This window comes from Haliaeetus albicilla, chromosome 2 (assembly GCF_947461875.1).
Source record: "Haliaeetus albicilla chromosome 2, bHalAlb1.1, whole genome shotgun sequence".
In the NCBI taxonomy this organism is placed as follows: Eukaryota; Metazoa; Chordata; class Aves; order Accipitriformes; family Accipitridae; genus Haliaeetus; species Haliaeetus albicilla.
Window position 1 is genome coordinate 38,068,310 of NC_091484.1, and position 24,141 is coordinate 38,092,450.

Genomic DNA, 24,141 nt, shown 5'->3' on the forward strand with positions numbered 1-24,141 from the left:
AGGTAAAGTCCCTGACAGTGCTTTTGTGACATCTTTAACAGCCCCCCTCATTTTTTAGCAAGAAATAATTATCACATAAAACCCTTGAATTAAATAGTAGTAACTCAGATGTCTCCTAATCAATGGATTCCTGGTAAGTTTTCCTCTTTATTGGTGAAATTGTTTTCTACATACTTTTCTTTGGAGAGCTAATGACACTTGCTATGGTTTCTGACTAAGAATTTGCAAATCCCAGATTTTCATTTGAAGTTTCTGATTTGGTGATACAAACAGCTCTAAGGAAGTGTAATCTTTTGTGTAATCTTGAAACGGTGAGGACACAGACTCATTTGAGTTGAATCACATGTTATAACCATTCAAGTCATACTTTGGCAACTAAAGTGCTTAAAAACACCCACTGATTTCTTTATATTTCCTGATTCTTAAGGAAGACCAGAAAGATGAAACGTTAGGAGTCTGTATGAACAGGGGATGAAAGAAGACTAACAAACTGAATATGGGCTCTATCCTACATTCATTCAAGGAGCTGAACATCTGCACACTGGAGGGACCAGTGACTTTTTTTGGAGATCAAAATGCTAAGCACGGTACAGGAGTCCTTTGTAGGTAAATGTGTGAAGGTTTTGCTTTGTGACACCTGTTTCTCAGAGTCTGAAGGTTATTTCAGGCTTAGTTCTTGGGGTTCCTTATGGCACTTACACATGAACCAGCTCCAGCTGCCCACAGTGAGAGATGCCTTGGAGAGGAGTGGAAGCTAAGTCCCACCCCTAACCTAGTGAATTTAGGCTGACAGCACTCACTTCTGGAGCCGGGCAGGTCAGACGCGTCCCTATCTCCCGAAAGCAGGAGGAAGTGCTGAGGCTCTCCTATTCCCATCTCTCATCTTCTCTGATTTGATCTCCAGCTCTGCACCTCCTTGCTAGGCAGGTAGCATTGGCCACGGTGGGGGTTCTCCGTATTCGTGCTGAAGCTGTTCTTCTCTTTATTTAAAATGTTTAAATGTTCCCTGAAACCACAGAAAGAAAAATGTCCATCTCTTCTGGGAGAAATCTGTGCAGCGTGGAACTGAAATCAGCCTGGAGTTGTTTTACATGGGTTTAGAAAACAGAACAAATGAAACAAAATATCCATCAGCTGTGAAAGAGTACTGAGAGAAACAAATACTCCCCAGCATCAAGTGAGGGTTCATTTGGTGAATACGTAAAAACATAGATTTCTTCAGGAGGTGAATGACATGGTAATACAAATTTTGTAAGACAGAAGAATATTTCAGAAATCAGCTATCCAGTTCCAGAGCAGCTGAGACTTATAGACAATGGGTACTCATAGCCTGGTAAAATTTCATTTGAAGTCGTTGGTCTCAATCAGCGCATTTGAGTTGTGAGACAGTACACTAGTGAGGGCTGTGGCATTGCAAATGAGCACCGCGATCCTCTTCTCCTTGGTGGTGTAGGCAGCTTTCTGCTCTAGGCTGCTGCCTACCTTGCCTGCTGCCTTGAGCTATCTCTGCTTTTCTGTGGAAGAACATAAGCAGTGGGTAGAAGTTCTCTTGAGTTAAATAAGAACAGGATCAGGCTATGATTCAGGATCAGACTGCTTGTCGGTGTTTTGCTTTTGCAAAGTCAAAGTGTTTCAGTTGGGAATCTCATCTTTATCCAACCCATCGTTGTAAAGAGGAGCTTCACTTGTGATTGTTCTTGTGTACAGCTACCAAATGTTATGTCTGGGTCCCAAATAAATTCTGAGTTTTAGATCAAAAACCTGGAGAAGTGTGATTACTGCTGCTAAGAATTATGGAAGGACATCCCCATATATTCGTCTTGGGTTTTTTAAAATTAGATCAGTGCAAGTTCTTTCCATCCAATTTCATTAATTTACAATTCTGTTGGGAATTCAATATTTTCTAATAAGAGATAAAAATTGTTTTACCTGCATGTCAGAAGTTTTCCCCATAGTGCAATAACAGCAACAAAAGCATGCAGGTTATTTTATGTTATTTATCTTGTAAACGTGATTTTTGGCACTGCAGGTAGTTGATCTACTTTCAAACTATTGGCTATTTCAGGGATGCACAAATCCCAACAAATAGAGCTTTTTCTTTAGCAGCTTAAAATCTTATTCCTACTGAAAAATGCACTATGTGTAAAATAGCCCTCTTCATGAGACAGTGTTAAAAAAGAATGTATGTTATTGTTAAATATTCTGGTGGGCTGCTAAACCAAACAAGAAAAACGCTGGCAATGGCTAACATCCCAAATCCCAGATTCTTCCTGGTAGAGCCTGGATTCCTCAGTGTTACGCTGCTTTGTGCAACTCTTTGCATTTGTAGCATTTAACAGTGCTTTGCTCAGCTGTAAATGTGCTATGAACACAGGGGGTGCTATTCAGTGGAGATTCAGTCACTGTGTCTGAGGAAAATGGAACAGTTTTTCATTAAAAAAATCTTGTAGTGAGTAAAAGGCAATATATTTAGTGAGGTTCCTGGGTTTATATCCACTGTAGATGTCTTGGTGTGGAGCCAGCCAGATTTCTTTCTACAAGCTGGTCTCTGGATTTTATTAAGTCTTCTCCTTAATGAACAAGCCCCTTTTTCTTCTTTTTGTCTATCACCAGTTGAGAGTTGTAGGACTCCCCTTTTTATTTTTAAAAATACTGACTCTCGTAGACGAATTCTTTTTCCTTTCCAATATCTGACTTCGTATTTGAAGCAAAGCTTCAGAAGCATAGCCGGCACCCAAAGGCAGCACATCTGTCTGCTGGAAAGCTAAGCCTTAGTTATTTTACCCATCAGCATCGGTAGTCTGCACTCAGAGTGGGGGTATTTGGATTCATATATGTCTGAGGATAATATGCTACATAGTCTTTTTAAGGATAGTTTGTGTGGTATCTGAAGACGGTAATACTTCCAAGGGAAACTCTGTCTGTATGAAACTAGCTGAAAAAAATATCTAAGGGTTATTTTAGAAAAGTGTCAGTGGAAAAAACAATTTGAAAGAAAGAGACTTCTGTTTTCACCTAGTCCCTTTTGTCACAAAAATAATGCTTTCAATGTAAGAACGCAATAGTTTTATGTAGCATTTTTGTGAAGAAATAGGTGCAATTCAGTTTCATTACCCACTCTGCCACTCACTGAATTTTAAGGCATTAAGTCCTTCTTTGGGACTAGGCAAGCAGTGAAGTGACTTCGGGTGATTTTGCCAGCAGACGTATGTTGTCTACAGGCATATAAAATTAATCATCCCCTCCTAGCAAGTGAAATTATTCTGGCAAAGCCCCTAATAGAGATGAAGCTATTGCCACTGCATCTGTTGGTTTAGCCCAAGCCATCTTGGAGAGATGACACCACGTTGGTGGGAGAGGGTTTCCTTCTGCTGGTGTGTGCGTGAGGAGGAGGGGGTTGGGAAGAGGCTGACACTGTCAGGCCTGGCACGGGCACCACCATGGCAATCCCGGATGCTTGATCCATCCACCCTGGACCTTCCCTTGCGCCCATCCCACCCGGTCCTCCCGACAGTGCCAGCAGGTTGGCACACAGTGTGCTCAGAACAACAGGCTTGGTTGGTTGTTCTGATTTAGGACAATGGGCTGCAGTAGTCAAGGGCATGGCCACCTGATAGATACCCCCAAGCAGCCCCGGTTAACGTTATTTGCATCTGCTGTTATCCCTTTTGCCATTTCTTGGCCCTCCTTTTTTCTGCCCTTGTACCTTTTTTCTCCAGTCTCCTCCCAAATAAAGAACCTGCCCTTAATTGCTTTTTCCCTCCCTGATCCCTTTTTTTCCACGTCCATCCCAACTTGGTTTTTCGGCCACCGTTGCCTAGGTAGTCCTGGCCTTAGGTGATATCATAGGTCCTGGTGGCCCTGCATGGTTGTACTCTCCAGCAGGTCCTCTTCCCTCATCTGTGACACTCGTCCGTTTCTCGCCAAGCTCCCCTTCACCCATCAGTGAAATCCAGCTATTCATCGCTTTTGTTAGCAGCGTTGGCAGCGTCACTCTGCCCGCCTGGTGTCTTCCTTAGGGATAGGGATTCCCACGCTGACTTCACAGATGGGTTGGGATCAGCATCTTGGATCCTACAGGAAGTTTTCAGCATCAGAAAGAAAACAGACCTTGGGCACCGCTGTGGGAGCGGGAGAGCGGTGGCCGGAGCATTGCCAGTGGCTGCATGACCTGTGGCCGAGGGCAACAACTCACATGAAAACGGCAGGCATGAGCCAATTTGGCAAGATGTCAAAGGGGTCTGGGCTCCGGCGCTCGGCAGGCAGACCCTTTTGTCCCTAAAAGTAACATCCCTAAATGATGCAAATATTTTGGGCTCGATTTTGAAAAAGCCATCTCTTATTAGTGGTGTTATTTCTTCCAAAGGGTAGATGTCCAACAAAGGACCGACCTCTTTGTACCTGGTGAAGGAAGTCCAATAAATAAGAGGGTGAAGTGAAGGAATAAACTCAGGCGGGCAGAGGAAAAGGCTTTCCTTTGTAAAATATGAAGGCCTGGCTCCCTGCCCAGACAGAGTGTATGAAGCAAGGTAAAAGTTGTATAAAGGTTGTAGGACTGATGGTCCCAGTAGACTGTATTGAGCCTGCTCAATAAAATTGAGCGCACATGAAGAAGTAAGTACAGAATTTGGCATGAGAAGCTCTTCTTTGTGTCCTAATCCATGCTAGAGGAACATGGTACAAAACAGCTGACGTCAATAGAAAGACTCCCTCTGCTTCAGTGGGCCTTCCAGCAGACCCTTATCTTTTCTCTTACTATCTTAATGCTGGCAGGATGACTAATACAGACAGTTATCCTAAAGCTGACAATGACATCTTAAATCTGTCCTGGAGGATCAAACAGAATATTTATTTCTACAGCTGCGCAGGGTTTTCATGAACTGTAGCCCATTACTTTACGAAAAAGTGTAAGGATGAATAAGACCAAAATGAAGAAATACATGTAAAATGTAGTAAAAGGATGTATGATTTTAAAAAAGAGAACTGGAAGAGAGACAGATACTTTGGCTATAGCTGTTGACCACAATAGCTCAGAAATAAAGCCCAGTGTGGTTGTGAATGCCAGCAAATTGATGGATTGTAGTGATGTCAGTTTGTTCAGGAGAGAAGAGATGTCTGTGTTACTAAAGCATTTCCAGTGATCCAGTACTGTCAACTTCAAGCACTCGGGAGCTGAGAGTCAGGTCATTACTGGCAACTCTGCTTTTTCATTTTGAATTTTTACGACTTTTTTGTGTTCCATTTTATTGTCTGTATGTGAGCAAGGACAGCACTTTGTAGTCCACTGTCCCTGGACTATAAAGCTGTAGGTTTTGTCCCTGTTCAGAAAAATCCTAGTAGTATACCCATATCACTTTTGAGAGATCTACAAAGACGTTTTAAAAAAACAAGCAGCTGGTTTTAAAACCTACCTCATCCTGTTTCACAAATCTTTTTTTCTGTAATTTGGTTAGGATACCTCAAAGAAAATTCTAATTTTAAGTCATTATAAATAACTTCTTATGTAAGATTCTTCAACAACTTCACAGATACTAAAAAATAAGCCCTCTTTAGAAGCTAGTACATTTTGTGCTTCCCTTATAATCAAACTGCTTTATCATTCAGACGAAAGTCTCTTAGTTAGTGGATGGCAGAACATGAAAATAAATCTGGAAATCCTGTTCTTATAAGCCATTCCCATAAAAAGCACAGTTGGTTGCAAATACCTTCCATGGACAGTATGAGGTGTTCTCTCATTCTGTCAGTATCTTCAGGGGGGTTCTAATTAATCTATCTGCTTTTCATAGTGAACATACTCTGTTTTGATTCGCACAAAAGAACAACTCAGAAACCTCTATGCTGTAAATTTTTTCCACAGAAATTTCACTGTGAGCTTTTGCAATCTCCACATACTGTATCTTGGCACAAAACACTACCTCTGCTTATGGTTTGCATCATTAAATATCAGATTGGCTGCTCACTGTGTTTATAGGATACAACAAGAAATAGCCTGTTAAATCTGGCTGGTTGGTAAAACTGGTGTTTGTTGAATCATTGCGCTACTGTGTTCCCACATCATACAGAGAACAAAATCCCATAAAACTAATAAGCTGTAAAATAGAATTAAAGTCAATGGCAAAGAATATGCCCAAATGTAGTAAATAGATTGAGAATACCTTTTCTGAAGTCTAAAAAAGTGATCCCCAAAACACTGGGAGTAGACCAGAAATGCAATTTATAAAACTGCTTTTAAGTAAAAAATGCATGCCAAGCATATATAGTATTAATAATAGCAATTCTGATGGCTTATCTGTAGATCTTACTGGCATACTGTTGGAACTGAAGTGAGTATTATCATCTCCACCTTATGGATGAGGAAGCTGGGTTACCGTAAGAATAAATTTTCAACATGGAACATGAGGCAGTGCTGACTCCAATTCCCATTGCAAGTCCCAGCTTTAATTATTTTTCTGTGAGCTTCATTTGTTTCTCTTCATTATACAGAACTTGTTCTTTCAGCACAAGGTAATTTGGATAACATTGAATGTAGATTAGATCCATATATTAATACTTACGAAACTTATTAATTCTAAAATTGCTCTGATAGATTAGCTCCTTCCCACCATTGGATGGGAAGATGCTTACATCCTTAATTTAGATTGGTGTGTCGCTTTTGACACCTAATATTTTACTGCTCAAGCCGCTATGGAAAGCAACAGGAAAAGAATGTCTCTGATGCTTTTTTAGCATGTTTCCAGATAAGCCTAGTGGGAAGTATGTGGCATATCACTTGTAAGATCATGTATTTCCACTGTCCTTTTCAATATCTATGTGATGCTGCTGGGATAAATCATAGGAAGCCTCAGTATCAGCAATGCAGAGATGACATCCCATTCTGGTTCTCCTGATTGATGTGAGTGGCATAAAACCTGTCTCTGAGTGTCTGGCTAAAATCAAACTGCATATCAGTTAAATAGAGATGACGCTAAATGGAGGAGCGAAGTCCACTGAAAAAGTAGCAATTTTCATCTTGTGTTCAGGAGTCATTTTGCTTGTGTCTTCTCACTTGGCTCTCTGGCTTCTTTATTGTCTGCATTTTCAGGGCAATTTTTCCTGAGATAAGTAGAGAGAACTCATCTGGTAACTTGACCTGGATAATCCTCACATTTGTGTCTTCCATCCCTTACTAGTGCAGTGTGTTTACATAGAGCTTTAGAACAGAAAACTCTCCCAATTCTTTGAATCTGTCCAATATGCTGCGCCGCTGGGAGCACACCCTGTTTTATCACTGTCTTGCTTTTGGGGCTCCACACCAGGTCAGATTCAGTATCTTCCTGCTAACCTTTGAAGTCATCTGTGCTGGGTGTCTTAAAACAAAGTTTTCTTTGAATGTTGATTGCCCCTCCTTGCAGCTACTTTCCTCGAGGATCTGTTCTTCAGGTGGCAGACACACAGGAACAGTAGACAAAGATGGAGTCATTAGGGCCATGGCTTTGGCGTTTGGTAGTGGAGCCCCTGGATCTGATATCCTCGGGAATGAAATGCAGCATCCAGTTTTCCTGTTATACATTCACATGTACAAAATTAGAAGCTAGAGCAGAAACGGAGATTAATTGGAGAATTATCAAATTGTAAGGGAGGAGAAGGGAGAGAGGAGAGAATTATGTTTTAGAAGAAAGGCCTGGCCCATCCCACTAACTCAGGAGAGCCAAGAAACTCTGCTTGATACCCAGGTGTTACCTCAGTCACAAAGCCATCATGAAGCAACATGGCATTGGGAGTTTAATGAACTTAATAAAGGGGGTGGATAAGATTTCCCCAGGTAATTTTTGGTGTGCTCTCTGGGGAGAGTGTATCTGCTCGTACCAGGGTTTTACTTAGGACAATGGCAGGATGCTGCTTCCATACTGATCTCCCTCTGCCCTCTCAGGACCCCTAATGTTACTGCTTCGATAAATACATGCCTTAAGTCCCAAATACTTTACCTCTGTTAGAGGCTGAATGCAGGCAGTGGTGAAACTGGAAAGATCTGAGGGTAGGAAGCCAACACTGGCAAACCAGGGAAAGCAAAAGAGCTGCAGAAGTCCAACTCGCACCTCAGGCGAAGCCGGTGGTGCAGAACAGGGCTTTACAATTGAATTTCCTCTGCTTGTTCTTTCCCTGCCATTCTCCCGGAGGCTTGGGCTGCTTGTGTGTTGTCTCCAGCATGGACCTGTCTCTGTGTACCTATGTGCGGGCCACCCTCAAAGCTGTCTGCTTCTTTTAGTGGTTTGGTTTTCTCTGTTGGTCTAAGCTTCTAGAACACCTGCTCAGAGCCTCATCATCTCAAGATAGGTCACATATGGGTCATATTAAGATGGGTGATATGATATTAAAGCATATTCAGAATACAGCTGTTAGGAATATCTTTCTGAGTCTTAATTCTGTTCTATTGCTGCATCTTTGCCCCTCTTTCCGTTTTCTACACAAACGTAAGCTTTCTAATTTCATCCTTCCTCTCTATACAACAGATTTATCTATTTCTTGAGCTTTTGATGGCTTCTCTCTGACAGGCCCTGCTGTCCCTGAAGGCCATCCAAAGGCTCCTCATTAAAAACTTGTAAGTCACCACTATGTCTCCTGTTCTCCTTCGCATCATTCTGCAGTCCCTCACCTTCCTCCGCACCTGTAAGCCTTGTCTCACAGTGGAAGTGCTAGCAAAGTGAATGCAGAGGTGGGGTACTCTGCTGAAGTATGGCGCAAAGACGAAGGAGCGGCAAGGTGAGGTCCCCAGGTGTGCTGCCTGTGGAGGTGTGGAGTTACTCAGATCGGTGAGGAAGGCGTCAGGATGAATGCATGCAGTGGTAGAAGTCTGGCAGCAAGAAAATGCTGCACCAGAATCTTCCAGCCATGTGCTGTGTCTTGGTAGCCCATAGCCAAAGGTAAAAAACACATAGATGACATAGCAAGCTTCAAAGGTTAATTACAGCTTCCTCACTGGACACAGGGACTGTCTTTTGGAAGGGCTGTATAGGTCCTATGAAGCTGTGCTCTGAACCCACCTATGATTCCGTACACTTACTTTTTTTCTGGTAGGAGCAGGGAAGAAAATATTTAACATCTAGGCTAATCTTGGATTTTAGTATTGTTAATGAATTCTCCAAAAAATGTCTGTGTGGGAAGTTCATCTTGCTAAATCTGTCAGCTTTCATACCTGTGGACTTCATTTATTTATTTGACCCATAGTTATGTTTAGGTAACTGAGCAAAGGTGTGGGCTTGGGTTCTTGCTGGAAATTCATTCTCATGTCTAATCAGTACTACGTTCTTGACTTTATTTATTACTAAAGGGAAGCCTGACCTCACCAATTCATAGTGCCATTCTCTAGAACATAGAGCAAGCAGTTTTTAGTGCCTTTCGTCAGTGTATAAGGATATAATTTAAAAAAAGAAAAGTTACAATGAATTGTATTGTCTTTAGTGTTTTTTTTCCCTAGTGCAAGACTTATAATCTTCAAAGGTGTTTCAGAAACCTTCAGAGATTATTTTAACAATTAAAAAGTAATTTCAATGCACAGAGTCCTAAATAATCTAGTTTATTATGAAAGGCATAAACCCGTACTGTGTTCTTCAAGGGTGCCATTTTATGAGACAGGGTGAATGTCATCTCCCTCCCCTTCCCTTCTTGCAGCTGTGGGCTCCTGCCACTTACTTTGTGCTAGCTGCAGTGCTCGCCAGCCACCTCGCAGGGCTGATTCAACTCACTAACCCAGCGCAAAACTAACCCAGCAAAAAAGTGAGTATATTCTGCAGGATCAGTGGAGCGAGTCAGGTCACGCAAGGGGTAGAAGGGGGCTGTGCTACAGAGAACAAAATCTTTTGTGCCTGTCCTCAGCTTTTATGGTGTTATGTGAAGATATTAAAGTTTGTTAACTGTTAGCTCCATACTTAAAACTTCCTGTGTCCCACGTGTTAGGTCTTCTCTATTCTCTTTATTTGAAGTTCAGCTGTTAATATAAAGTTGTGCTGTGTTTCACAGAATTCTACTATACACCAAAATAAGCATTATGGTGATAGGCATTTTCTAGAACTATTAGCATAATTATTCCTTTATTAAAAATTATTTCAAGAAACAAAATAATGCCCAGTGTGATCTGTATGCAAGGAATAAAAATGCCCTCAGATATTTGCAGTAAACTTTTGTCCATTAGAAATATGCCATTAGACATTAAAATCAAATCACCTAAGGAAAGCAGCTTAACTCTTCCTTATCTTCAGCAACTTCAGCAGTTTTGCAGAGAGCCACCTGTAACTCAGAGTGGTTCAACAGCTCCCCACGCATGACCCCGTGCAACCATACCAGGAACTAAATAAACCCTATTTACTAGCAATTAAAGTGATTTAATTTAAAACACAATGACAGATGCATAATGGGTTAATTACAAAATACGTAATTAGCAAATAGGATGGAAAAGGTTAAAAGGTTGTGGACTTTTGTTGTTTGCTTGGGACGGATAGCAAATTCATCAGTGATTAAACTTTTAATTTCTGGGCCTGATTCTATTATTGTTAGCTGTAAATGAGGCAGCAAACAAGGAGAGGTTTAAAAAAAAAAAAGAAATCACTGCTTTATCGGACATACTGAAAGGCCATTGTTAACACTGACGCTATGTGATTTGTTTCCAGTCTGCACCCAAAAGCAGGTCTGCATCTATAATGTTTGTACTTATTAGGATATATGTCTCTTCTGAGAAGAAGTAGTCATCCTTTCCACTCTCAGCAGTGGGCCCCAATGAGGTCAGGAAAAAGGCTATAAAGGATGGTAGACGTTAGAGCACACCTTTTAGGAAACTCTGCCTTAAAGAGTAAACCAGTGAATTATTTAGTTGGGAATATGCCATAATGTGTTTGTTTTCAAAAAAAAAGGCGGGGGGAGTGGTAAAAAGGAATGGGACATTGAACAGGGTAACTTCTGAGCTGCGAAAATCCTCAGCTGAAATCCAGTTAACTTCTCGCAGTGCTGGTCATATAGAGACTGCCATTACAGCGGGTGCAAGCAATTTTCTGTTAAAATAAGCAAAATAAGAGTTTCTACTTCATTTTCACAAGTATTATTCCTTCTCTCCATGACTCCTGTCTGCCCAAAACCATAAGCAAATGGGTGTTTAGATAGTTTTAATACAGTCATATTTTATGACCACCAGCTTATTGCCAGGTAACTTGAAACTCTTTATTTATTTATAATAATTATAAATATATTTATGTATGTATAAAACATGTGTTTTGTATTTTGAAATTTCAGAGGAGATGTTTGCAGAAAGCTTTCTCCAACTTGAGCCTAATTGTTACTGAAGTCATTGAATTTTTTCTTTTGAAAAATAAGCTTTTGGGTAAACCTCAGAAATAGCAATATGGGCTTCTCCATTTCAAAATATCAATTAAAACCAGGCAAGAATTCTCCTTTTTAAATATAGCTGCCCTCTAACCTAATTACATGTCCACCAGTAACCATTAGCATAATTTAACCAAATTTCCCATAACAGTCACATTATTCCATCATCCCTTGCTCTCTTTTGAGCATGGTTATCATATGCTCACTTTCCTGTCACTTTGCCAAGCCATAGTTAACTCTCAACTAATACATGTCAGTCCAGCCCCTTAATCATTTAACTTTACTTGTCTGTCCCTCCTTTTCTATTATTGATACTTTTTTGTGTCTCTGGTATGCCTTCATCGTGCCTCCAGGGATATTATCTGCCTTACTGCTTGACGTAAGGCCTAAACCTACACATCCAGAAATGCACTGTCCCCTTTCGGTGCGTATTACACTGTCAGTGTCTGTCTGATGCCATTTTCTCTTGAGCTGCTTCTGCAGTGGCAGGCAAAGGCTCCAGGACCACCAGTTTGACTTGTAGAAAGGATCTGTGCAGATATTTAGCTAGTCTTTATCCCCCTACCATAGATTTTGCTGGCTAGGGATCTAGATTTCAGAAAACAGCTAACTTCTTGTTCTGGTCTGTTACCTTCATTTTGTTGAAAATAAGCTTCTTCAAAGTTTTCCCCCAATTATAATTGAATTTAAGCCATACATTTCAGGTCTGGAATCTGTGTTGAACATTTCAGAATTCAGTGGTTTTGCAATTCAGCTATCAGTTTTTAGGACAAATAGATTCAAGTTTGGAAACTCGTCAAGTCACGCAATATGCAAAACCCATGAAGCTAAATCCATAGCTGTAACAGCATCTCTGTTTTCTTTTCCAATGGTTTCTGCAAAGTTCTATATATTTGCACACTGTAACTCAAGGCCTGAAATACAGACAATGATTTTTCAATATTTAGAATTTATTTTTTAAACTAAGTGGTGACACTCTGAAGCTCTGGTTAAGAAAATCAGAAAGCCTAAAGCTACATTAATTCTGCTGTTCATATCTGAACCCCTGAAAATAGCTCAAACAAATGCCAGTACCAATCTTTAGGGTAATACTTATCCCTATTCAGAGTGACATTTGTAGTTTAGAACATACTCACTTCTGCTTCACTGATTTTTTAGGCACAGTGTATGTAAGATGCATTGACAAAATGCATTCTTGTTAACAAGATTCATCCAGGTACCTCCCCTCCTGACATTTAGAAAACATTCTTTTTCTTAATCCATGTCATCATGAGGGTGGAAAATCACCAGTTCCAATAAAAGTCTTTGAAATTTAGTATCTTTGGGATTATGTGATGTTAGTCAGTTGTAGAGATTCACTGGGTAATTCAAGACAGCCTTCGTCTAATACATGCTTTGCAGTAAGTAATAAGAGAAATTAGCATCGAAGATAAACTGTCCCCTGCTGAAATTTCAGGGAGACCTAATGTTGCCTGAGTTGACAGAACAAAACAGGCAAGAAAAGTTTTACGTCAAAGCTGGTGTCTGAATGAAACTCCTATAGGCTGGAGAAGGAACACTTAAGCCATGAAGTGTCTCAAAGGCTCTTCAGAAAACACAGGAGTAATCACTTAAATGCGAGGTCTTTTATATTATCCCTTTTGCTTTTCTATCATCCTTGGTCCTCCAGGATCCTTGCTCAACTGAATATTTATGCAAGTAGGTAGAGGTCTTTCTGAATTAAGGCCTAAATCTCTAATGATATAAACATCACTTAATGCACAGTTACTGATCAGCTACTCTTTGGCAAATCTGGCTAGCTTGCAACTGTAACGCTTTGAGTTAAGAAAGTCCCCAAGAGGGAATAAAACGCTGGTTATCAAAATAGTGGCTAACAAGGCTGCTTCCAGTTCTGTGCTCCTCTCATGCCCTCCTGTGTACACGTGTAGTAGGCCAAAGCAAAGTGCTAGAGAGCTGACATTTCTGCAAGGGGATGAAGCGGAGCGAAGAGGAGGCTACAGCTCATTATGCTGACAGAGTTTTAAGCCGAATATAAGCAGCTTTCTTAGAGCCTTTACATCTTAGGGCCAGTCAACAGCTCCACGCTGTGATAATAAGTGATTTGAGATACTCTGTGAGATAATGTTATTCATTTCTGTAAGTACAAGGCAAGAGGAGTGTTACGTACTCAGGTTTCTACTTGATGCCCAGGTGGTTTAAAGGTAATGTTACAGTCTTCCCCTGCATGTTTTCGATGATACCTACGAGACTGCCTTTCTAGCACGTTCACGCTACTGGGCAATGGACAGAAACACTAAAACTCTTTTCGACTATGATGAAATAAATTATTATTTTTTCCATTAGCTTATTAAAAGGTATATTTACCCCAATGCAATAGACATTAAGTTCTGATGAAATCATAAAAACAACTTTTATCTTGCTTTTATCTTGCATTCCTTCATTTTGTGGTGCTGTGTCTGTTTTTTTGTAGATATGTCCAAAACAACAGCTTTATCATTCAGCCTGTCCCGCAAACCATATGCCAGAACCAAAGTCTCACCAGTGTGGGACTATAGGAGGAATGACTTTGTCCATCTAAATTGACATTGTTCATCCTGCAGTTCTGCTTATTGAAACACAAGTGCTTTCAAAAAATTATAAAGCAGCGAGGTTGCTGTTTTAATTTATCAAGCTTATTGTCTGCATATAATAGTTTTCTGGCTTTCATGCTGGAAAAAAGCTGCCGATGCCTGCACAGAGCTGAGCACGATTCATACTATGGTCTGATCCTGACTGATGGAGAGCATCCATAATCTTGACTTGTTAGTGCTCAGCAACTTTAAGAAGCAAGTTAAGATAGGAAGTTCTGAGCCTAAAAGGTAAAAACAGTACCCTATTCTAAAGAGCACATATTGAGTCTGTGTGAGGACGAAGGAGTAAGGTTACACAGAACTGCTGGACTTTCATATTGGAAAACTCAGTAGCTCCTTGCCTTTTTGATCAAGTGGTTCGGGATAGACTGTAAATGTTTATACGGGTCGTGCACTGTGGTTTTGATTTTATGCTTTATTGCATGTTTTTGTGTCCTCATGAGTTGAACTAGACTAGCAATAAAAAGCATGAGTCAAAAGTCCACTTCTGAGCTTGTGCCTACAAGCCTGTTCTGATGGGGACTTTTCATTAAATGTATCTAGAAAACTAGGTAGATTTTTATTTCTCATACAATGCACAGTTGTTCAGTATGTTTTATCAGGGAGAGAATACTGCTTGCTCATTATATAGGTATCATGTACCATAAGCCATAGCCTAGTATGTTTTTCACTGAACATGTATTAGGACAAAATGCTCTGTATAACTCTGCTCTAAAATACTAGTTTTGCTTTGCTGTTAAATATTGAAACAAATTTAAAAGTTCAGTTAGGCATCAATACAGCCTATGGGCTACCTTGTCATTTTTCCTGATGTGGAGTTGCTATTTCAGATTTTTCACTACAGATGAAGTTAAAAGTGACAGCAACTTTCGTGGAGGGAGTTTGCAGAACAAAATGCTCAGATGACACATCCCGTAATTCATCACCCTCAAGCCAAGATAGCCCCCAAGACGAACAAAAATGCCTTAACTTGGGCCAGGGCAGAGCATGAGGGGCTGGCATCCTGGGGCGCTCGGTCTGACCATGCTGGAGCTTTCCCCTGTGCCCCGTTAGAAAACCTGTGTGCTCCGCTATCCCGCTCCGCACCCTCGCCTGCTCCCCGCTACATCCCAGGACCTGGGCAGGCTCCCACCTGCCCCGGGTCTGCCAGCAGCCCTCCCCTCCTCTCCATGCAAGGCTCCTCTCCCTGGAGGCAGCCCAGCTCCCAGCAAGCCAGAAACGGCAAGCGTAGTGTAAGAGCGTTGTGTAAGGGTGCCAGGGATGAGCCAGAGACATCGGGCGTTGCAGGTAGGGTTACACGAGGGACTTGTGCGGATGAGCCAGGTCGCCCCGTGGCCCTCCCTCCACCTTTTAAAATGGCATGTCAAGGGACAGTCTGGTGAAGGGCATGGAGCCAGGTGGCTTGTCAGGCCTTCTGAAAGGTGCAAAATCCGTTTTCCCACCCATTCCTGCCTGGAGAAGAGACAGGAGGCAGCAGTGCTGGTCCCCCCCATGCTGCCTGGGGCAGCTGCTTGCTGAGTGGGAAGGGAAGCCCGAGGGTGGCCGGGAAGCGTGCGGTTCTTGGTACCGATAGGGACTGGGATTCAGACCACAAAAGTACTGTGCCCCTGGCCTAGGGGAGACTGGCAGCCACCATCTAAACCTGAATCAACAGAGCAAAGTCAACACCACCCTCATCCCCTGAGAAGCGCAACCCTTTTATATAGCCATTTGTTAATCCGATGCATTTGTGTGAAGGAGGCAGCCCTTGGTGAGAGTGGGAGAACGCTTAACCACATTGATTAATGTTAATTGGTTAATCACCTTTCATTATGGGAAAAGAAAGTAAGTGCAGTAATTGGCAATATGGCTTGACAGTGTTTCTAGACTGGAGACCAAAGCCTGAGAATTAATTCCAATTATCACCTTTTCAGGCCAGAGGAGATGAAGATCCCAAAGATGTCTTTTTTCATTTGGGGCAAAATAGGAGTATTCTTTTCATGGTGCAGGGCTGTAGATCCGAAACACAACTCAGTGTCAGAATAAATAATCATTTTGCTACTTTTCTGTGAGGTATCCAATATGAACGTGAGGGCTACCTTGTTAAAAAGAAAAAGTAGGGTTGAACTCCAGTGATGGAGAAAGAGCACAGTGCCTGGTCTGCCGCCTCAGCTCTCTGGTGGGCAGATCATGTAGGATGTGAGATAGCAACCTCTGAAGTTAGTGCTGCGTGCTCAGGGCTTCTGACTCAGAGCCATGAGACCTTGGGTAGTGCTTTGTGGGCAAATGAGCACTCGACACACAAAAGATAATCTAATGAAGCCCGCTCCCTGTGATGTTAGCAAAGCTTAACCATAAAAATTGTGTCACTTTTGGCAAGAAAGAAACTTACTCTGCAATGTCCGTGAAGACTCCCAGACATTAATTGGCCTGATGTGGTGGAGCCTCGCCTGTGACTCATCCGCCACCTTCCCATTTCTGCCCGTTCACGTACTTTTTAGTTGTAGACTCTGAAAAAGAACCTGATTTCCTCTGACATCTTCCACATCTATGCCTTCAAGAGGAACTTGCTATAATTAATGTAGACACCACTCACTCTTCTTGCTCATGTAAAGTAGCAACCGTGCTGGGCCTTCAGAAGACGGTCAAGGTTTTGGGTGCCAGAATGGCTAAATAGTTCTGTACTCTACAATGTTTCTGTCCACATGCCAGATTCCTTAGAAGGAAAAATAGGAAATTACTTCCGGCATATGAAGCGCGGGATAAAAGCATCTTTTTGAAAACATTTCTGATACATTTGGAAAGATTATTGAAATCACCATCATGTACAAAGCAGGTGTTACAAATGGGCTCATTTACTATCTATCTTTTGGCTGCTGCTAAATCGACCTAGTGGAGATGCTAGATGGGCAACATGCTATACTTTCACACAGCAACACCCAGACCTGCTCCGAGAAACTTATTTTCTAGGCAGGTATGAGGAGAAAGAGGATGCACACTCTGCATTTCAAACTGTGGGACACAGGAAGACTGTGCCAAAGCCAGATACATTAGTGTAATGCTTTAGACAAAAGACTATCTTTTCCTACAGTCATTTCGTAATTAGTTTTTTTACACAAGTGACAGCTGCCTTCATGCCAAGTCCTGGTCTCATCAGGGAAAATGGCAAAACTCCCAGGATAGCTAGAATTTTTCTCTCTATACAGAATTCATTGAAGAACTTTGTATTTCTCCCTTTTCTTTTTATCCTTTTTAATAGATTGGCACAAAAACAATAATTTTAGGATTAGTAACTAATTACTTACAGGAGGGACAGAATTTTTATTTAAAACACTCAGTTGTTTACTTCAAGAGCACTTGTGTGTCACTGAGTCACCAAACCACAATTAAATTCTGCAAAATGGCTTATTGTTGAGGTTCACAGCGTCCCATGACATGGTGGGATGGGACAGAGTCTGATTTTAATTGGAGCCCTATCTAAATTTGTATCCTCTTTAATCTTTTGATTAAATTTTTTTATTAAATTTTGATTGTGAAGGATTTTGAAGTTCCACAGGATGTCAGTAGCAAAAGAAAGACTTCGTATCGTCACCTCTGTCTGGTTGTGTTGTTTGTACATGGCAAATATCAAGCGGAGTATTGGCTTTTCCCTTAAGAGTTTAAGGAGATCCTGCCTTTTCTGAGAAGAGCCCAGACGGAGTCTCGGGTGGTTTGCTTGAAAGAAAAGACAAGGAGATAAAAATACGTTGCAGCATGTATGCTGGAGGATATTTTACCAGTTCCTGCTGTAAAACTTTCAGTAGGTTTTACTTTGCACTTGCTTTACAAATAGAGTAAACATTATGGGTTGGGGTTTTTTTCCCCTTTTTTTCTTAGTTGGGTTTGGGGGAATGGGGGGGAGATGTTTCTGTTTTGGTTTGGTTTTTTGACTCATGAAGCAATTCTGAACCCTGGAGTGGGACTCAATTTAGTTTAAAGATTTACCAGATATGCCCCGTTAATGTAATGATGCGTAAAGTGATGAAGAAGATAGGGAATACATTAGGGAGAAGACAATAGAGCTGTTAATTCGGAAGGTCGAGATTTGCATGGGAAGAACCCCCCCCCGCGCAGTGCTGCAGTGCTGCAGTGCAGACGCGGGTCCGGCGAGCAGCGCGGGCACGCTTCGGGCTCTCCCGCTCCTCTCCGGCCTGCTCCCGCGCGGCCGCTAGGGGGCGCCGCCGCACTGCGCCGCGCCGCGCCGCGCCGCACTGCGCGGCGGGGCGGGCCCGGGGGCGGGGGCCGGCGGGTGTTTGTGAGAAAAACGGCGCGGAGGGCGGGAGGGGGGAGCGCTGCGTCCGCCGGCCGTTTTGGGAGGGTGGGCAGGCTGCGGCTCTTCCCTGCGCCTCACGGGCGGGCAGCCGGCCGTTCCTGGGCGCGGGGGAAGGCGCTGGCTGTCACCCCGTCTCCAGTTGTGGGACGCGAAGTAGCGCCTGGGGCGAGGGGCCGGTGCGGTGCGGGGCCCGCAAAGCGCGGCGGGGGCGTCCCGCCGCCATCTTGTGGAGCCTTTGAAGGGTGACTGCAGAGCCTCAGGTGTCTGAGCTCCCGGGAGGGTTTTCAGCCCTCGCCGGTGTAGCGCTGGGGGGGGGGGGGGGGGAGTTGATGAGCTTAGGTGAAACTGCGTGGCTGCGTCCCAGATACATTAATTACAGGGTACACGTGATTGCTGCAGTTCACCTGCTTTCTCATTCTAGTGTTGTAGTCTGCCTAAATAGAGCAGATGCGCTCATTGTCCTTTCAGCCTGCTGTTGGCAGAGGATATTTATTACAAGGACAAGGAAGGGAGGCACTCCCTGTGTGAGGAGAAAGTGGCTGAGAGGAAATACAGACAGGGCTGTGGCGCTGAGTGGATGGAGAGAAATAAAAAAAGTTCGTTAGCAAAGTAAAAACCAAGGACCGTGTCTTAACATAAAATGTCTTAATCAGGACAATCTAAGAGAGGTTCTGCTTCCCCTATAAAATGTCACTTGCATGCTAACATTAAAAGATACGTGTTTCCTGATGATCGAGGAGTGTGACTCCGATCTTAGCCTAGTTTTCCACTGGCATTAGCGGGGTCACTTGTCGGCCTGGGATTTCTTATTTAAAAAATCTAATGCGATCTTGTCTCTATTCTGGAGTAATGCCTTTAGGATTGTCTCTGGTCGGATTGGATTGTTAGTGCTTAAACTAAGGAGCGAGCCGGGATCATCCAACTGGGCACCATGTTTTGGGCTGGGATGACTGAATGAGTGCCTGCTGCCTGGGGTACCTCTGAAAAACATTATGGCTAGTATAAATACAGATGCTGCTGAAGGCTGATGCTGTAACTGGTATCGGTGACTTTCTCTCCTGACACAAAATCACCTTGCAGGGCTTCATTCTTTGCTACCAAACAGAAAAGGAATATAGTTACTATGTCAGTGTGTATGTATGGACATATGAATAGGGGAGGCAATCTAAATATTAAAACCATGACTTCAGGATGCCAAATCCAGTTCCTCACAGCTGCAGTTATCTCCTTAATAAAATAGAAGGTGCCATTGTTCAAAACTTAAGTAATAAGTACATATAAATTAGTTTCCTACCAAATGAGTAAAATAACTATTTACATTTCAAAACTTTGTAAAAGTTGATAGGCTTCTGAGTTTCAAATGATTGAAGAAGAATCGATGTAACTGTGGACAGAGATTTTTCTAATTCCTTTGAATCCTCTATTTTTACTGAACCTGAGAGTAATGGGCATGTATCATTAGAAACTGTAAAGTAAAAAACAATTAGCTCCTAAAGTTCCATATTAGACCTAAAGGAACTTCTGCAAAAAATTAAGGGAAGGTGTTCCATGAAGTGGGCAGAAGCATTTTTTTCCTGCATTGCTAGCCACCAGCTTTTTGACCCTGCTTCCAAATCCCTGTTACCTACAGCTCTTCCAGGCCACCAGGTTTTGGACCTGACTTGCATACATTGCCTCATGCAGTTAAGCAACGTGCATTGAATTTAATGTGTTATGCCATCAAACACGGACCATGGTATTCAAGATCCAAAATGTACCATCCTGTTTAAATGTTAATGGTATTCTGCAAATTTGCATTTATGGATGTATTACATGGGGTTTTTTTTCCTTTTTTGGCAGGTGACACTGGTGACAGAAGAAGAATGAGAATGATTACATATCCATAACTCCAGCAGTATGTCAGGTAATCATAAGACGATCTATACGATATTTCTTGCTTTGCTGGAGTGATTATTATTAAACATTTACTGCAAAATACTGCTTTAACAAGTTCTGAATGCACTGGTGCTGGGAATTGAAATCTATACCCAGAGGATAGAGATGTGGGGCACACAGTAATCTTCCCCAACATTCTTCTGCTCTCATCCTCTCATTTTCCCCAACTCTCATCCTCTGTTTTCCTTCAGAAGCAAAGTTGTGTTTTGTTCTAAATGTACGTTCCAACTTCAACATTTCTGCTAAAACTGACAGTACAGTGACAGTTTCTGCTGAGTATATTGGCCTAAGTTATTTTGTAACTTGGACATATCCCCTGAGGTTCAAAGTGAGACAGTCAAATTAATTTTGATTACCAAGTACACTTCAGATAATAATTGACTAGGTTTGCAGGTGGTATGAAGATCCAGAGTTGAAGTGACAATTAACTATTTTAAGTCCACTTAACCATCTTATCCCTGCTAATTGTAAAGCAGTTGAAGGCTATACATAAATCAGGTTTGTCAAAAACCCCGTATATTCTCATGCCAGAACGGGGTATCTAAAAAGATGTACTTACTACGTGGAGATCATATAGAAAGCCAGAGAATGTCAGACTTCCGGAATTTGTTTTAGTATTCATCAAATGGCATAAGAAAAGAAAATGTTCTGCTGATACTGTTTGCCAATGCATATTTCAAGGGGCAAATGCCACAAATGGGACCTTTTAAAAGCCTGTTTGTAAAATGCAGCATGTGCTACATGGGGAAAATCATAACAAACAAGACTGAATTTGTGGTGTTATGCTCAAGGGACCATTTATTTTTACTGACTGGGCAGATCAAATATCCTTTCCTTTCCCCTAGAAGGCTCCCATCCTTTTGTTTTCACCAGCCAAGGGGTAGCAACTGCATTCACCAGCAAAGCTGGACTTTTAAGTTCAGGGTCCTAGATACGAGGTAGAGAGTAAAAATCATGGGGAGAAACAGTATTATTTAAATGCATGCTTTCATAGTAAAATGTATTATTTTATAATATACAAAGAAGTGTCATTTTACTTCTGGGTTTATGGTTTCTTTGCTGTCCATTGAAGCGGAGGTTAGGCACAGATGAATATAAGGTGGAGGAGGCAGAGGGCATCAAGGCTTTTCATGGAATGAAGTGGAATACCTGACCCTTGGTTGGTGTGTCAGGCTCTGGATTAGCATCACCACCACATGAGGACTGGGAAAGAGTTAGTATCCTTAGGCTACATTGGCAGGGCCCAGTAAAGTGTTTTTGCATTCTTCTGCAGGCATTCTAGGCATTATAATTTCATTTAGCAAATACCTCTTTTGGAAGAATTTAAAGCATTAACATGTAACTGGGTCTCTCTAGCTCTTTGTTGTGCTCTCTTCTGTCTCATGTTAAACTGTATTTTTTGACCTTTTACTTACAGGGCTTGATTTTGCTGTGGTTTTGGAGGGATCAATTAGTAGCTTGAGCTATTTGATGGCAAGAGATGGGGAAGGAAATGCAGTGTGCCCACTTTATCCTTACCTTATTTGTTCGGGCTTTAGCTTCCTATGGAGGGGGGGGTTATGGAGAATTCCTACTAGCACTCTAACCAGACCTGTCTCCCTGGACTTCCCCTGGCAGGGCAGCTCTGCTAAGCTCAGTGAAACACAAAGCCTAATTGGAAGGACCTACCTATTCTGCATTACTGTTGAAAGAAGTGGGCAGAACAAATATGTGCAAAGAAAATAATCGCCAGGCAAAATAAACAGTTCATTGCAGAAGATGACTGTTGGTACAGCTGTAGATGTCCAGCACTTTTCATTATGAGCGGTTTATATTTTCTGTTTCTCATTATAGGAATGAAATTCCCTACATGAGTGTGAATGTGAAAAGAAGCATGGATGAAATAAAAATCTTTCAAACTCTATAAAACCTGCATAAATACCACCATCCAGAGCCAGACAGGACCCCTTTCCTAATGAATGAAAATGAAAGCTTAGATTCTGTTACTGAGTCACTGGAATATGAGAACAGAATCTAATCCAAAACCAAACCAGTTGCCTAAAATAATAGGCTGTATTATTCTGATTTTTTTGATAGAAAATTTCTCTGCCCATATGTTACTTTTTTCCTGCAGTAAGAATTTTCCTCTTGTAGGCACTGCCCAAAAGCCTCCAGTTTCTAGTGCAATCTAGAGAAGTTTTTCTGACAGAAGATTGTAGAATTTGGCCTTTGGTAGTAAAGCTAGGCTTTACTACATTTTGCAGTTGCCATAGGAAAAATATTTTGAATATTTTGACATCTTAGCTTTAAAAACACGTACTGGTGTAATTATTTTATGGCACACATCTCTAATTGTATGTGCTTATAGCTTTTAATAGAGTTCAAGTTTTCCAAAAGTATTCCGGGAACTTCAAAGTTATGGGTAACATGGAAAGATTTCAGAAGTGTAGAAGCCCTTACTTGAAAGTGAATAAAATTAAAAATAAAAAGCAAAATGAATGCTACTGGTACAATTTTTGCATGTAGAAAGATAAACTGAAAGGCAAATGTTGAGTTAATGAAGTCCAAACTACTCTTCCTTTTCGCACAGCGATACACATGGAGTTAATGAACGCCTAATACTGGATACTTGATGACATTAGAAGCTGACAAGTGAAAAGCTGGACCTATAGGTTTTGTAAACACTGTGCTTGTCAGTATGCTTTTGCAACTCTGCCAGTTCTAAGTGTCAAAACTTGCCTAACCAGTTTTATGTACACATAACTCAGATGATGACCAAACATTGAGATAAAGGGATGCTTCTGGAGAAGGAGAGCTGGACATAATATGTCTTGCAGTGGAGTACTAAGTCTGAGACAGGCGCATTCTGTTCTCATAAACTGAAGCTTGGTACATGCCTAAAATAAATAGTTTTCAGATGAGTGATCACACACATAAATAACAAAGCAAATCTGAAGTTTAGCTTTCCTGGTTTGAAAACTGATTTTTTTAAATGTTCGTTGTCTTTTATGATAAATGCTGCAGCAGATCTCATGCTTTTAAAGAACAACATCAAAAATGTATTTAGGGAATGTAAGTAAAATATGCTTGGGGTTTTTTTTTAAATAGAAATAAGTGGAAAATGACTGATTGGATGCTCCCCCCATAGTTCATCAGCAGCTCTACAGTTGGTACCAGCAATTACTGTCCACAAAGTAATACCTCGGAAAAAAAAAATAATCATTTTAAAAATTAGTACTATCTTAGCAATAACTACAAGTCTTTCTGCCATTCATTGGCACAGTAGAATAGAAAAATTTAAAAGTTGGAAAGTATTATTTTCTCATTGAGAAGATAGTACTTTCAAATAAATCAGTATGTAACATAGTTCATTAAAAAATTCTTGCTGTTTAAATACTGTAGTGAAGCTTATGGCTTTAGCATCACTATTCAGTGACAATAATTGTTATTCACTGGCAATAATCTATTACTGAAGACTTCCTTCTGTACATTTTCTCCCAAAATGCAGGACAAGCCCTGAGACAGATCTTAGTCTTACTTCATTTACTGGAGTGAGAACTGAAGAAGGAATTCAAGAATGGCTTCTAAAACCAGAAAATAGTATTTGTAGAATACAGTAAATCTCATTAATTTCACCTTCATGACAGTTGAAGATTGAATGCAAAGAATGTAATAGCAGTGTCCATGAAGTCTGCAGTAGCTCTTTCGCTGACTTCAGTAAGGCTAGGATTTTACTCTGCTTTTACTTGGAGTTTCATAATCGACTCAGACATTGTACTTCTACTTTAAAATATTCACACTGTTCTATTTGGTAATGACTGTAAAGTTAGATCAAGATAGGAATTATAATAAAATTAAGTGCTTACATTAGGGAATATAATTTAAATGTCATAAATGCATGTTTTCAGTAAGTAGAATTTAATATGCAGCATTTCTTGTAATAGGTCACTCATTTGG

At 41.3% G+C, this 24,141-nt stretch overlaps 1 protein-coding gene across 14 annotated transcripts in view; it reads left to right on the forward strand.

The window, feature by feature from the left end:
• The window catches only part of THRB (thyroid hormone receptor beta), a 177,688-nt gene that overhangs the window by 105,501 nt on the left and 48,046 nt on the right, over positions 1-24,141 (forward strand). For 13 of the 14 annotated variants that reach the window (XM_069771450.1, XM_069771476.1, XM_069771441.1 and 10 more), the window contains one exon: positions 20,110-20,173. In XM_069771450.1, the coding sequence (XP_069627551.1) occupies positions 20,167-20,173 (7 nt within the window). In that variant the 5' untranslated portion in view covers positions 20,110-20,166. Of the gene's footprint in view, positions 1-9,728; positions 9,754-20,109; positions 20,174-24,141 lie in introns of those variants that run through there. The other variant, XM_069771522.1, reaches the window with a different exon arrangement.